A 16460-nucleotide genomic window follows, 5' to 3' on the forward strand; every position below is an offset into this window, starting at 1 on the left:
CATTGGTAGTTTTTTTTTGCAAGTTTTATGCACAAAATCACTTAAATTTGATATTTTTGGTCTTAAAACTAGACTTGCTTTCTTGGGTTGTTTTGCACATAAAAAGCATCTTAATTTAAGAATTTTTAGATATTTTTACTGAAAACAAGACAAACATACTAAGATTTTTTGCAGTGTAAATACAGTATATTAGAGTTTTTCATATAATCTGTGATTAAACACAGTGCAAAAGTCTATGATGAACAGATAAAGTGCTGTTTAAAATGTGTGTTATAATGGTAATAACAATAACACTCAAGACAGAGTTACAATTTATTTTTATGCTCAATATAGAAGAGATACACAATATAAAGCAATTGAAATGTAACCTTGTTGAAACTAGAATGATTGTTTTTATCATCTGTTTTTCCATGAAATCATTATACAACACTGAATGATCTTGTTCTTCAAAATGCATTATCTTGTGCAGTAGTCAATGAGAATTCCTCTTGATTGTCTTCCTGAAATAATAATAATAATAAAAAATGTTATATGGTGTTGTTTTGATGAAACCTGGATATGTATTTAAGATTTATGGAATACTTATAGCACAGATTTAAATATATATATATACATTACTATAGAAATGTGTATATATTAACTTTTAGCATGAAGCGAAGTATTATTTGGTTTGTGTTTATTGCACACATACATTAATATAAAGATCAATCCATTGCAGAAGTTTAGTGACTCGACTGTAAACACCGGGTTTGTTGGGTCTTCCGCAACCTTCACCCCAACTCACGACACCGGCTAACCTCCAGTCACCTGCTTCAGTTTTACACACCAGAGGACCTCCGCTGTCACCCTGACACACACATAGATGTCTCTTTTAACACGAAATATGACATTATTATCATCATCCATTCAGATTATGCAGTACAGTGTCTTACAGAAGGTCCAGAATGATGAAGATCACATGACCACAGTTATTTTCCACTGAAGAAGCTCAAATGAGTTTAGTGATCAAATAATACCTGACATGAATCCACTCCTCCCTCCATAACACCTGCACAAAGCATTCTGGGAGTGAGCAGAGAGCCATAGACAAATGACTGTGAGCACAACGAATCACCAATCACCTGAACCAAAGCCTGCCTCAGGTGTGAAGACAAAGAACCTGTCGAACAGTAAAACACTGAACGATATCTGAATAAGAGAGTAACACTAAAAATGATCTCTCTCACCTCCTTCTCGTGTGTAACCCCAACCTGTGACCCAGCAGGACGATCCGGAGGGAAATGAATCTCTCACGTGAGGTAAACACACCGGTCTCACTCCATCTAAGGAGGTAATAATGTGATAAAGTGCTATGCTAGAGATGATATCTGTCACTATCAGACGAGAATCTTTACCTTCCATCTGTATGTCAGACTGTGTGCGCAGTAGGCACAGGTCGTAATCATTGTTATCCTTTGAGTATTTGGGGTGTGGATGTATCTGCAGGGTGTTATAGCGTTTCCCTTGAGATGAATCTGATAGACTCACAGTATCAACCACAACGACCCAATCAGACTCATCCATCATGTTATATCTGTCAGATAAGACAAAACAACAGCTGGATGTATAATAAACACAATGTGCATTGATTTAAGCACAGCTCAGAGGGGTTTGCGAACTTACACCTGAACAGTTCATATTAGTACCTCAGAGGTAACCATTTATCACCATGTGTGCATATACACTCACCTAAAGGATTATTAGGAACACCATACTAATACTGTGTTTGACCCCCTTTCTCCTTCAGAACTGCCTTAATTCTATGTGGCATTGATTCAACAGGGTGCTGAAAGCATTCTTTAGAAATGTTGGCCCATATTGATAGGATAGCATCTTGCAGTTGATGGAGATTTGTGGGATGCACATCCAGGGCACGAAGCTCCCGTTCCACTACATCCCAAAGATGCTCTATTGGGTTGAGATCTGGTGACTGTGGGGGCCATTTTAGTACAGTGAACTCATTGTCATGTTCAAGAAACCAATTTGAAATGATTCGAGCTTTGTGACATGGTGCATTATCCTGCTGGAAGTAGCCATCAGAGGATGGGTACATGGTGGTCATAAAGGTATGGACATGTTCAGAAACAATGCTCAGGTAGGCCGTGGCATTTAAACGATGCCCAATTGGCACTAAAGTGTGCCAAGAAAACATCCCCCACACCATTACACCACCAGCAGCCTGCACAGTGGTAACAAGGCATGATTGATCCATGTTCTCATTCTGTTTACGCCAAATTCTGACTCTATCATCTGAATGTCTCAACAGAAATCGAGACTCATCAGACCAGGCAACATTTTTCCAGTCTTCAACTTTCCAATTTTGGTGAGTTTGTGCAAATTGTAGCCTCTTCTGTTGTTGTAGCCCATCCGCCTCAAGGGTGTTCGTGTTGTGGCTTCACAAATGCTTTGCTGCCTACCTCGGTTGTAACGAGTGGTTATTTCAGTCAAAGTTGCTCTTCTATCAGCTTGAATCAGTCGGCCCATTCTTCTCTGACCTCTAGCATCAACAAGGCATTTTCGCCCACGGGACTGCTGCATACTGGATGTTTTTCCCTTTTCACACCATTCTTTGTTAACCCTAGAAAAAGTTGTGCATAAAAATCCCAGTAACTGAGCAGATTGTGAAATACTCAGACCGGCCTGTCTGGCGCCAACAACCATGCCACGCTCAAAATTGCTTAAATCATCTTTCTTTCCTATTCTGACATTCAGTTTGGAGCACACCCCTAAATGCATTGAATGCGACTGCCATGTGATTGGTTGATTAGATAATTGCATGAATGAGAAATTGAACAGGTGTTCCTAATAATCCTTTAGGTGAGTGTATCTGCATTTTTACATGGGCTTAAAATGCAGCTCATCCCATCAGAATTCAGAGTTTAAAAGCAACATTCAGGCATTGATTTGTTGATGTTTTACTCACTCTTCAAAGCAATGGGCCGCTGTGATGACCCAGCGAGGACTTACGATGGCTCCTCCACAGACGTGTCTACCCTGCCAATGTAAACTGGTCTGCCATCCCCACTGATCCCTTACAGCATCTGTGCCACCAACGATACGCATCTCACGAGAAACATCTCTCACTGCAGATGAGCAATCTATTAGAAAAGATCACGAGACGAGGTGAGAAATGTCAAATAATCGAGACTGAAGAATAAAGTTCTGTCATCATTGAATCACCCTCATGTCGTTCCAAGCCCTGTATGATAACATCACACATAACTGAACTTGAAGGTGAGACAATGACGACAACACTTGACTATCACTGTAATATATTCACACGTGACCGCAGATCTCCGCTCTGATAGGCTGTTGGTACCTGAGGTGATGTTGACTGTGAGATTTGCCGGATATTTCCCTGAGACGAAGGGCATCTGTGTGATGCTGCAGTTTTGTGTATCACCTGCAGCTGTGTGAAAGTCTTGTACTTTATTCGGGAAACACACCAATTTCACTAATGAGAAAATAAAGTGAGTTATTCATCAATGATCATAAAGAGAACAGAGCAATAATAACTTTCACACTGCACAATTAAATATAAAGGTGCTTTAAAGGTTCAAAGCATTTCTGTTATAAATCCTTTTCAATCCAAACAGAAAGGTTCCTCGGATGTTAAAGGTGCCAAAGATTGCATCGTAATAATCTGTTAAATTGTACTCAGATATCTACATTTAAGGTTTGTGTTTTTATTAAGTGCAAAAATGATCCAGAGTGAGTTTTTCATGTCCATTTACTAAACTAGGATTTGCCTTTAGAATGAAATGGTCTATTATTACCTTATTTGAAAGGGTCATAAATAATAATGTTGAGCTCTGCTCTGATTGGCGGTTTCTCCTTCAGTAGCTCTGTGTGTGTGTAAACAGATCTTATGTTTAAGTCTGTATCAGATTTTGAGGAATAATCCAACCCAGTCTCACCCCATTTCGTCAATATTTGACGACACTTGACCATTCGTCATATGTTGACGTGAAGGGTATACCTTTCGCGTCATTTTTTGACGAACTGGGGACTTCAATACTATTACGTCCGTTGCATTCTCTTTCCTATTTTATTACCATTTGCGCGTCGGTTTAGGGTTAGATTTACATAATGACATCCCTACCCAAACCTAACTCTAACCCCAACGCCAGGTGACAACTGTTTAATTTCGCGTACACTGTTTAATTTCGCGTACACTGTTTAATTTTGCGTAATCTAACCCTAAACCGACGCGCAAATGGTAATAAAATAGGAAAGAGAATGCAACGGACGTAATAGTATTGAAGTCCCCAGTTCGTCAAAAAATGACGCGAAAGGTATACCCTTCACGTCAACATATGACGAATGGTCAAGTGTCGTCAAATATTGACGAAATGGGGTGAGACTGTGTTACATAATCAATTGTTTGGAGATTGTTAATGGACGTTTCTGAGTGGTAAGTTTGTGTTTTTTCAGTATGGACCTGCAAAACGTAACTGTAACAAAAGTAGTAGAACTTCTGACTAAACGTTAGCATTAACTAGCATAAAGCATTAAATAGCATATAGCGCTAACTCGGCTGTTTTTAGCATTGTAACAACATTGTACCTAATTTAATGTTGTGGTGTTCATCTGGACTGTAACGTCACAGTTGGTGTTATGTTGAGATTGGTCTGTTTTCCAGCGGTCTTTTGCATGCACAAAGTTTACATAAAAAGGAGGAAACAATCGTGTTTGAGGCTCATGATATGTCATTACCATCTACACAACTCTTATTATTCATCTATGCCTATAAATACAGTTTTACATTATGTGGCAACTTTAAAGGTTCTTAGAACCATTTGGCTAAAAATGGTTCTTCTATGGCATTGTGAAGCACCTTTATTTTTAAGAGTGTGTATTTGCAGGTGTGTCATGATGTACCTATAATAGCGGTACAGATTAAGAGGATGATGACAGCAGATATGAGGGTTGTTTTTAACGCCAGCCGTGATGGACATGATGGCCAGAATCTGAACCCAGAGACATCTGTAACCACAAAACAGAAAGGGAATTATAAGAGTTGTCTTTAATATTTCAACAAGGAGACATCTGTCTGTACGCTCACCAGAAGAGGAGCTCTTAGAAGCAGCAACAGTGACGTCTCTTTCCTCTAGATGACTCTCCTTTAAAGATGCTTTAGGGTCAATGAGAGTGTTTGGAGGAAGATAAGGCATGATCACTGACAGTGTGTAGAGAGGTAAATCAGAAACTCTTAAGAGCTGAAGACAAGCAGGAGATGTCATCATGTGTGTGTTTGTAGGGGTGTAGGGTGTAAGAGTTGTCATCGGGTGTGTGAGATGAAGAGAGAAGGGTGTAGAGATTCCTCCTCTATAAAGAGGAAGTGTTTGGTGTTGAGGAGTTACATCTGAGCAGTCACAGGGAACTCCAGGTGTGACTGGAGCTGACATCAGACCAGACGCTGTGTTTAATGGTTTTGGGCAGGTGGAGAGCGCATGTGGAGGAATCCCAGTGGATGTATGAAGACATGGTTGAAAGATCTTAGGAGATGCACTGTTGTCCTTCGCTGGACTGATTTGATAGAAACCCTACACACATTGAAAACATTGCTGGTTAAAGGATTCACAACTCAATAAAGATTCGTCCACATTTAATAATCATCTATTCATCAAAAAGCCTAATAATAAAATTGAATGCCTTTGCAAGCAATCAAATATTGCTATCGGCACAGAAATGTTGTATCGTGCATCCCTACTTAATATACTGACCAGTTATAACACCTACAAAATACACTTTTAAAAATATACAGCACTGTGGAAAGGTCTTAGGCCACCTTGTTTTTGCAATGATATAGTGATCATATATAATTATTTCTCAGTATCTTTATTACAAAACAACCAGAAATGTTTAGTATTAAAAACAGTATAAAAATATAAGCTGAAGTGTCAAGTTTTTAGGGTAAACTCCCCTTCCACTTGAGCAATAGCAGGAAACTTCAGGATCTCTTAAACCGAAATCAAATAAAAAATCTTAATTTCTAATTCTAATGGAATGACTTCAGGACTTCAGTCTCTTCAAAAAACCTCAAAATGTATTTTGTACCAAGAGAGGTCAACACTAAATACTGACTGATGCCTGAAGAAGACATTTACTTCATATACTCAGAAAGTCTTGTTCTTACCTGAGCAGAAGCCATGAGATCAATGTGTGTTTAAAGACAAAAGTCCATTCTTCAGATGACTTCAGGTCAGAGGACAACAGCAGAAGATCTGGATGAGAAGCTTGAATGAAAGTTGAAAAACCTTGACAACATCTCAACAGAAGAAGAAGAAGTGGAGATGCTGAGCTCAGTCCACAGCGGTGCAGCTGTAACAGATAGCAGCTCACAGGTTGATGAAAAATGCATGCAGATTATTGTTAGACGGGGTCATAGTTCAGCGACTGAGGGTGAAATATAGAGCCGGCAAAAACAACAGCGTCAGTGACTCAGCATCTACTGAACTTACATTTAACAACCAGATCACTTCATCATATCACATATCACAGCATTTCAACACAATATCTGCTTCCTATCTCTCATGCGGTGTTTAGTACTGAAGCATAATCAAAACTAATAACACATCATCAATATGATGTAATGACAAGATGCATGTGTGTGGGTTGGTCTATGTGGTTTATGGGGAATAGTGTATAATGACATGTTTACTATAACCTTGGTTTACGGGGACACAGGAAGTGTCCCCATTAACTGAAAAGCTAAAAAATCATACTAAATGGTAGTTTTTAGTAGTTTAAAGACTATTTTGTGACATTGGGGTTAAGGGCTGGGGTAGGTTAGGGGAATAGAATTTAACAGTTTGTACAGTAGAAAATGCATTGCATCTATCGAAATGTCCCTGTAAACCACATATGCCAACATGTGTGTACACACACACACACACACACACACACACACACACACGTGTGTGCGCGTGTGCGTGTGTGTGTACGTGTGTGAATCCTGCATTTACAAACAGATCACATTACATGTTGACCACTGAGAGTCAGCAGTTGATTTATGAGAGCAACTTCACACATCAAGAGACACAAAAACAAAAGATACAAGCATCTCTCAGTCTCATGTCATGTCATTTCATATATTTTATTTTTCTGTTATAGTGACTGTTTTCACATCATCTTTAGTAAACAGGATGATTTTTTCCCTCTGCTCACAACCAGAAACTATAGTGAGCTAACAGAATTTTAAGTTATCATAGGTTTGCAATGTGATGGCTTTTTTAAGCAGTAAATAGTCTTTTGGACATCTGAGGACAAATCCCAGAATGCAATCAGAAAATAAGTTATTACATTACTACTTAAAAGTAATAAAAACATTTCAGAAAAATCGCACTGAGCTGACAAACTCCAACAAGAACTTTCTTTGCACCACAGGGTTTGTGGTCGTCTCTGTTTGTTGGTGTTTATTAGATGTATTGGTGTAAAATTCACCCTTTACATGTGACCCTGGACCACAAAACCTTAAGTAGCATGTGTATATTTGTAGCAATAGCTAACAATAAAAAGGTAGATTTTTCATTTATGCCAAAAATCATCAGGATATTAAGGTAAGATCATCTTTCATAAAGAGAGTTTGTAAATTTCCTTCAGTAAATATATAAAAACTAGGGCTGTCAAAAGATTAATTGTGATTAAAAAAATGTAAGTGTTTGTTTGCATAATATATTTGTAATTATTGTATTTAGGCTATATATAAATACACAGATGTATAAATGTAAGATTTTTTAATTTATGTATATTTTTAATTGATATATTATATAAAATATATTTAAAACTAACTAACTAAATAAATATAAATATATATGTAAATGTTTCTTAAATACATATATGCAAGTGCGTACCTATAGTCCCGTAATTTTTTGATTCTTTTTCGTGATACTGTCACAAATTTGCCAGTTTTTTTGGGATCATTTCACGAATTTCTGTGTATGTGTCATTATCACGTATTTGTTACTCAACTGTTTGTCCTATTTTCTTACCATTGTCACTTTGGTTTAGGGTTAGATTTACATAAAATGACATCCTTATACAAACCCAACTCTAACCCTAATGCCAGGTGACAATGTTTTAAAATGTAGAAAAAAAAATCTGAATTTTTTTATAAACTAATACTTCAAGTGACATCCTAACGCAAACACCAAATCCTAACCCTAACCTAACAGTTGAGTAACCAATACGTGACAATCACACGTAAACAGAAATTCATGATAAAATCACGAAAAAACAAGGACATTCGGGACAGTATCACAAAAAAGAATAAAAAAATTACGTGACTATTGGTACATAATTTTGTGAGACTGCGTAGCGTATTTATATATATACAAAATAATTACACACAGTGCACACACACACATATATTATGCAAAATTAAACTTGTTTTTTGTATGCAATTAATCACGGTTCATTTGTTTTACAGCCCTAATAAAAACTTTTTGTGAGTGAATGTAGTTACTAAGGACTTCATTTGGTTAACTTCAGAAAATATTTAGATTTTTTGCAAGCTCAGATTCCAGATTTTTAAATAGTTGTATGAATGGAAATCTTCTGTATTCATGAATAAATCTCAATGACTAGTTTTGTGGTCTAGGGTCACACATTGTATTGTGTATCTTATTATCTGATGTTATTTACAGCATGTGTACGACATATCTCTCACATTATATCTTGTGTATTTCTCATGCCAAGACGTTTAAAAGATGAGGCAATATAAATCTGTAATGCACAGCAGAAATCATATTGTCACAACATTTTCATTATAGTGTAAATCATTATTTTAAATCTCAGTAATCTTCAGATAATCTCTGCTGATAGTGAGAGTTTCACAGAGTCAAAGCTGATATATTTGCCTTCAGTTTTGAGTATCTGATTCAGACGTCAGATGTGTTGTTAGCAGTGCAGGATTTTAATAAAGGCTTTACGAAACTCAATGTTGAATGTGGTGTAGATGACGGGGTTTACGGCACTGTTCAGGTATCCCAGCCAGGTGACAGCGCTGTAAAGTGATGGAGAGATACAGCAGGTACCACAGTGAGCCTTCAGCACATGTGTGAGGAAGAACGGTAACCAGCATATGATGAAAACACCTGCAGAGATCATAACATATAGACTCACTTGCTGTAAATAAACGAAACCGTACTTTATTATATTATAATGAAGTGTGTGCGTGGTGTCCAAAGTGTTTATGGTCATTCAAAAGTAGCAAAGGTGGCTTTAGGAGGGAGATTTCTTCTCACCTAAAACAATAGCCAACATCTGAGTTGCTTTTCTTTCTTTCTGTTGTGAAAATCTTCCCCTCTCTCTCTCCTTCGCTGCGACTCCTTTCTCACTTTCTGTACGTTTCTCTCTCCATCCGTGCCGTCCGTGTGCGTTCTCCTGTAGGGTGACTCTGCGAGGGCCCGGGGCTGAGAGCGTGGAGCCAGGGCGAGTCGGGCTGGGAGCCACAGAGATTTTAGCTGTTCCGGACTGATGCATCTGCTCTCTCTCCTGATTCAGAAAACACGCCGGCTCCACGTCCAGAGGATGAACCAGAGCCTCCGTCGCCAACGTCTGCAAACAGATAAGCAGACGCTCGCACACATTCACCTTCAGACGGTCACAGAAATAAATGTGCAAGAAGGTTAAGAGTTGTTCACCACTTTCTTGCGGTGTGGAGCATCTGTAGGCGGTCTCAGAATTAAAGTACACAACTTCACATCCTCAGGGTGAGTACACTTATTCTGACAAACAAACACACAAACACAATTAAGATCGGACATGTTTCTTTCATTTTAAAATCTTCTCCTGTATAGCTTAGTAGTAGAGCATTGCGTTAGCAGCATAAAAGTTTAAACACACAGATAAAACATCTATACACAGATTAAAGCATCTGTCAAATCCATAAATGTAAATGTAAAACACAGCCGAAGGGAATAATATATTAATGTCATATGTTCCATATGCACATTACAGTGATAATAACACATGCCAAGTGTCATATTAATTCAGTTAAAAACAAAGAAACACTTTCAGTTTGGCATCCTACAGCTTTTATATTTATGGTGAAACTTATTGAAGTATTCCCAGCGTACCTTGCGAGGTCTTTGTCCATCTCCATCTCCTGAGTGAAGACCATGTCTGCGTGAAGGTGCGGTTCGTCTGCCCCGTCTGCGCAGAACCACACAGATCTGCGCATACACCAGCAGTGTCACAATGAAGGGCACGTAAAAGGACGCAACAGATGAGTAAACCACAAACGCCGGATCAGCGAAACTGCAATCTCTCCCTTCCTGACTGGCTGAGAGACAAATCAAGATTTACTTCTAAGTCTAATTTAGCAGTGATGAATGGAAACAAATCTCTTAATGTTCAGCTATTCATTTATTTCATTTCTAAATGCAAAAACACAGAGATCAGATCACTGTAAAACATCTCAATGACAACATTATCAAGCCTTTAGACTTTAAATAAAGAGCAAAACAGAAATTATAAGTGCCATCTTCTGCAATAATGAAAAACATAAACTATAAAGGAAAAGAAAACAGAGAATATTTCACATGTGATAGAAAAGTCTTAAACAATTGTTTGTGTGTGCTGTGTGTGTGTGTGTGTGTGTGTGTGTGTGTGCGTGCGTGCGTGCGTGCGTGCGTGTGTGTGTGTTTGTGTGTGTTTGTACCTGTGTTATTGAGTCCAAACAGCAGAGGACATGATACAGCGAATGAGAGAAACCATACAGCAGCGATCATGAGCGTGACTCTTCTTCTGGAGCTGTAACGTGTGTTATACAATAAAGGCATAGCCACAGCCGTGTACCTGCAGGTTTATAACACATGATGATAGAATCACAACTATTACACAATAGACATAAGATCACTACATACTCAATACACTGCTTACTCCTCTGGGGCTTTTAAAAATGAGGGAAATCATTGAATTAGGCTTAATGAATGAGTTTAAGCTACTTTTAACAAATATTGTGTTTTATCCTTTGGTAATTGTGAGTGTGTTTCATATGTTGTATATTTGAATACTTTTGATATTTGTTGCTGCTTTCCTTGGCCAGGTCAATCTTGTAAAAAAGATTTTAATCTCAACGAGTTTTTAAATAAAAATAACTGAACTGAGGTGCACAGTGTTGACTACATTAGTAGAAATAGTAAAGACAGTATTGTGTTAATGTGTTGCATTAGGATGATCTAACATTGATTAGTCTGATCAAAGATTGATTTCTGAATTATTCAGATTTGATTTGAGGCAAATGAGAAGAGAATAACATAAACATTTTATAACAGTTAAAGGGTGTCAATCATTTGTTGTGTTATCATTTTTAACTACCCATAAGAACCTATTTATTTAAATCAAATGGTTGTTCATCTTCTTTTCCAAATAGAAATGTATTTATCACAGGTAATTTTTAAATTTAGTTTAGTTTTGTTCAACAATAAACAATATACAATATTAACAATATAGATGAGATAAATTCTGGTTTGTCTCACTAACAAATTATTTCAATATGTTTGGACAAAATGATCGTTTCAAAAAAAAAAAAAGGACATTAAATATAAATGACATATACTTTAGATTGCAAGCTCTCTCATTAAACAATGTTTTCATTTATTTCCACATTAAAATATGTTTTTGAGGTGACTAACAGTGTTGTATCGTACAAGAGATTAGAAAATAGAAAAACTCAAAAAACTGTATTTGGATATGAATAAATGTCCTTTCTGTTCATATGAGACCTTAAAGAAAAGGTTTTGGCTTTGAATAGACACAGACATCAGATAAGGACAGAAGCTAAATCCATGAGTCACATTTATTTTCTTTAATCTTTTCTCTTTCATTTTAACAGAAATGAAATACATTAAACAGCACGACTTATCATTTAAATTCATCTGCTTTAATGTTTTCAGCGCATTTATGAAAACTCTTCAGCAAAACGTATAATTCATTATATATCTGTATTTTAACTTCGCTGTCAGACTTCAGGCAACACTTACAGTAACAGAAAGCTCAAGATTTGGGTTAAGTAAAGCTGTAAAACTGCTGTAAAGCTATAATGCGAGTAAATGTGTAATATATAAGTATAAATGAGCTGCAGTGAATGTGAGGTAAAAGATTCACCTGTCAATGCTGATGGCACATAAGTTGAGAATGCTGGCTGTACACATCATAACATCCAATGTGAGAAGAACATCACAGTGAATTCGGCTGAACCTCCATTCACCTACAACCTGTCGGAAACATCATCACACATCCATCACTAACTGAGATTATCAGCACAAAGTCAAAACTGAATCTTTCACTAACAGTTATTAAACCTGACATAAAATCAGATTGTCAGTCAGGACAGATTGAGATCTGCTGAATGAGCTCTGGATTGATACTGACCTCCAGATAGACGCCCCATGGCATCACCAGCGTGGCTAAAAGCAGATCAGACACGGCCAGAGACACGATGAGGTAGTTGGTGGTGGTCTGAAGGGCTTTTTCTCTTGACACAGCCACACACACCAGCACATTGCCAAACACCACGCAGAAGATCAACAAAACCAACAACACAGCGTAGAAGTTATACGGTGGAGAGGATGGAGACGGAGGCACGGAGCAGTTTGACTGAGGGATGAATGAAGACAGAGATGGAGAGAGGCCTGAAAACGACATGGAGGATGATGATGCTGATGAAGAATGAGGGGTCGGGGCAGTGCTGGAGATGTTGTCTTCAGTCCTGTTGACATGAACCATTATGAAGATCCTCTGGGTACAGACCTGACAGGACACAGATGAAGTTCATTTATTTTTGGGCTATGGTAGACTTCTATAAAAGTTTCTTGACAGCCAAACTTTTCTCTTGTTTTAGCCTATAGACGTCTGGGCTGTGTTTGGACCAATATTAGAGGAATACAATGCTTGCCAGTGAGGTTTTTGGGGAATTTTAGAGATGTCTGTCTGTCTGTCTGTCTGTCTGTATGTCAGCTAAAGCAAGGTTCAGATGAATCTTATACACTATGGAGCCTTAATGAGGATTTTTATATATAGTCTCACTGCTGACAGACTAAATGGATGAGCACATTTAACAGCCTTCGAAAGCAACAAAAATCATTCGGTGTAAAAGCTGAATTATTGTTGTATTTTTTAAGAGCATGTTACTGTAGAGACGCTGACCTTGCTGTTGCAATTTAACACAGAACCCAATCAAACACCTGTACATGACACATTTCTAAAGACACTTCAGCGAAAAACACTTTATTTAAACAACAATTATCTTTCATATAGATTTAATTTTAATGTTAATTTTAATGATTATTATCGAGAAAGGCGTTAACACTGTAACAGATGATCACATGTGTGTCATCCATTAATATGCATGCAAGACAATACATGGACACAAAAGTGAGTAAATAATAGGAGTCGTCCACAGATGCATTGCTTTTGCATGGAAAATGAGAAGCTTTTCAAGCAAAGGTGACGACTCATTTAATCAGAGACACAAATTAAAAATCAAACGCTCACACATCTCTACAAATGGTATTAGTGCTGGACCAGGCCTTAAAGGGATAAATCACCCAAAAATGAAAATTATGTCATCATTTTCTTATCCTCATGTTAAATCAGTTTCTTTATTCTGTTGAAAACACTGCAAAACAAATGACTTTCTTACTTAGTATTTTTGTCTTGTTTTATATGTCTAGTATTTAGAAAAAATACACAATTAAAGTGAATTTGTGCTTAAAACAAGCAAAAAAAAAATATATATATATATATATAATAAGCAGCCAATGGGGAAAGAAAAAAATCTTGAAATATGTTAAAATTAAATAAAAATTAAAGAAAATTTTCTTAAACCATTGGCATATTTTTGGTTTGTTTAAAGCACAAATTTATACTTAAACTGTATATTCCTTTTGTCTAAAAACTCTACTTATTTTCTTAGGTCATTTTGCTAAATATTTGTACTAAAAACAACACAAAAATACTAAGCAGGAAAGTCATTTTTGCAGTGAAGATATTTTGATAAATTATGGTTTGAACACAGTTGATGATACCCACTCTCAATGGATACCATGTGCTTACAATCAATTATTAAAACAACATGAGGGTGAAAACATGATGACACAATTTTCATTTTTGGGTGAACTATCACTATAAGGGCCATGAAAAATGCTTCATTCACTTTCTGTAAAAATGAGAAATAAAAAATATAAGAAAAATGGGAGGAAACTGAAAAGCATTAAGAAGGATCCAAATGTATGAACCACTTTTTGCATTTTAACAAGAAAATATGGATTTAGAAAATGAACAATAAAAGAATGAATGTGACATGACACTAAACCTGCAATCAGTTCACTCTTAATGTACTTATTCACCAAAAATAACATCATTCTAGACAAATTTTAATTTAAGGCACTTTTAAACTACATATTTAAAACCAACAAACAAACCCAAATGCATTTATTACACTAACATGTAGTTAATGTGATGCGTTAAACTCCATGCAATAATGATAACTGTTCTCAGTACAGTAAACACTGAATAAGACAGCAAGAAACATCAGACAAAGTGACTTACAGTTTTGTTATTCAGCTGATAATTTCACACTCATATCTCATCAAAAGTCCTGCAGTGAAAGAACAGAAACACTTCTTCATAAAAGCACTGAAGATGGGATTAAAAATCCACTCATTCCTCGTGCACATTGCAGTAAATGCATCTGCTCATCTGCTCTCTCTCTCTCTCTCTCTCTCTCTCTCTCTCTCTCTCTCTCTCTCTCTCTCTCTCTCTCTCTCTCTCTCTCTCTCTCTCTCTCTCTCACTCACACACATTACTGCATCATTTCTGCTCAATATTTATCACATCTAACATTAACATTATCAATCATATTAACATTTCTAACAGTTATTATGTCCGTGAACTAACGGACGCGGTGTCTAATGAAATATGTGTAAAAAGATTGCCACAATAATAACGCGAATAAAACCCGGTTAATGTGATTTGATAAGTGAGGTCAAGCGGCATATATAAACTAATAATTCATAATTTATTGTTAGCATTATGATTTTAAATGACACGAAGCACATTAAATTTGTTTATAATAACACTTAAAACTCCAGCACGAGCAGCTTCTGTATTAATGCGCCGCGTTGCTTGGCAACCGCCTCTCTATATTAATCAGTTATGGACTATATTACCTGGCGGAAGAGTTCATATATTTATGAATTAAAGAGATAAAGGTAAACATGATGGGCGTAGCCAGCTATGAGACCACCGAGGGGTCCGGACTGAGGTCAATTTTTCATGTTAAAAAATAAAATTTGAAGTTCTCTAAATGACTAATCAGTAATTTAAAACGACTCACATTGGCATCCGCGTATGTAATTAAGTTTGGACAATTTACTGTAAAATGTTAGCGTAAAATGACGGACGCCACATCAGACAGCCAGCGACAGACAAGCAGTAGCAGAGCGACGCGATCGATCTCATTCATTTCAATGGAAGCCAGTGTTGCCAGATCCTATTGTTAAAAATTCCTCTTTAGACGTAGGGTTTAATGTTTTAGCACAGCGGTCTCTCTCTAACGTTTTTGTGAACAAGGGCTACCAGAATGAATAAAACAATCTGGAGGGATACTTTTTTATTTATTTTATTTAAGCCTACTTGTTGATATGTTTTATCATTTTTTAAATGTTAACATTCATAGAATAAGCCAAGCTAATTTAAAAAATAAGTTATAAATAAAATTACAATTGAGACTATTAATAGAATACGCTTTGGCGAGCAACCTGGTGTTTAAGCAATTAATGTGTCACTTTGGGAAATGCATAAAGTGAGAATGTGCAGGTTACTGTTAGAGTCTTTGATTTATTTCTGAAAGATAAGGTCTGAACTGATTATTTTCTTTAATACATTTTTGGTTCGTTTTCGTACTAATAACTGGCAACCCAGCACCTAAATAGTAATCAGATGGCACATCATTCAGTGTGGGCAGGTTATTGCTGACATGATATTACAATCAGTAAGACACGCGCAATGATTATTTATGTAAGAAACTCTTTAAACCTTAAAAATCAGTAGAAAATAGCACAGGTACAAAGATGTAGAACAATTGTGTTTAAATGAAATATGCCAAATATTTAAACATTGGAGATGAATGTTATTTCATTCAGTTAGGATTTAACATTTAAGTCATACTGAAAACATTCAATACTAAACAAAGTTCTTCTATAGCCATATGCTTATTAAAACGATTAATATAATGCTATAAAAAGCATTGTTGCAAGAAAATAAATTAATTATGCAATGTGTATCCAAAGTGTAAAATGGCAAAAATGCTAAGACAGAATACATAACATCCCATGTAAAAATAAAGTATGCTTGAATGTACTAAAACTACATTTAAATAAGTATTTAATAAACGTTATGCATTACAAATA

General features: G+C 36.5%; 2 protein-coding genes across 4 annotated transcripts; both read right to left on the bottom strand.

Moving 5' to 3' along the window:
• Positions 1-324: 324 nt before the first annotated feature.
• LOC135752180 (transmembrane protease serine 11D) lies at positions 325-6529 on the bottom strand. Of its 2 annotated transcripts, none has more exons than XM_065270585.1 (10): positions 6179-6529; positions 5105-5585; positions 4921-5025; positions 3359-3493; positions 2963-3137; positions 1395-1573; positions 1227-1322; positions 1017-1159; positions 692-847; positions 325-500 (listed from the first exon to the last, which is right to left on the bottom strand). In XM_065270585.1, the coding sequence occupies exons 1-10, from the start codon at positions 6191-6193 to the stop codon at positions 447-449; spliced, it is 1539 nt and encodes a 512-aa protein (XP_065126657.1). In that variant the 5' UTR covers positions 6194-6529; the 3' UTR covers positions 325-446. The 2 variants fall into 2 exon arrangements, with proteins under 2 accessions (XP_065126657.1, XP_065126656.1); XM_065270584.1 differs by having other exon boundaries at positions 1017-1177.
• A 631-nt stretch (positions 6530-7160) lies between these two features.
• On the bottom strand, positions 7161-15512 carry drd2l (dopamine receptor D2 like). Of its 2 annotated transcripts, XM_065270534.1 has the most exons (9): positions 15386-15512; positions 14599-14647; positions 12421-12798; positions 12154-12263; positions 10706-10842; positions 10122-10327; positions 9687-9770; positions 9288-9600; positions 7161-9137 (listed from the first exon to the last, which is right to left on the bottom strand). In XM_065270534.1, exons 3-9 carry the CDS (start codon positions 12772-12774, stop codon positions 8941-8943), a joined length of 1401 nt encoding a protein of 466 aa, XP_065126606.1. In that variant the 5' UTR covers positions 12775-12798; positions 14599-14647; positions 15386-15512; the 3' UTR covers positions 7161-8940. The 2 variants fall into 2 exon arrangements, with proteins under 2 accessions (XP_065126606.1, XP_065126605.1); XM_065270533.1 differs by lacking the exon at positions 15386-15512 and having other exon boundaries at positions 14599-14721.
• Positions 15513-16460: the final 948 nt, after the last annotated feature.

The sequence above is a fragment of the Paramisgurnus dabryanus genome, chromosome 13 (assembly GCF_030506205.2).
Source record: "Paramisgurnus dabryanus chromosome 13, PD_genome_1.1, whole genome shotgun sequence".
Taxonomy (NCBI): domain Eukaryota; kingdom Metazoa; phylum Chordata; class Actinopteri; order Cypriniformes; family Cobitidae; genus Paramisgurnus; species Paramisgurnus dabryanus.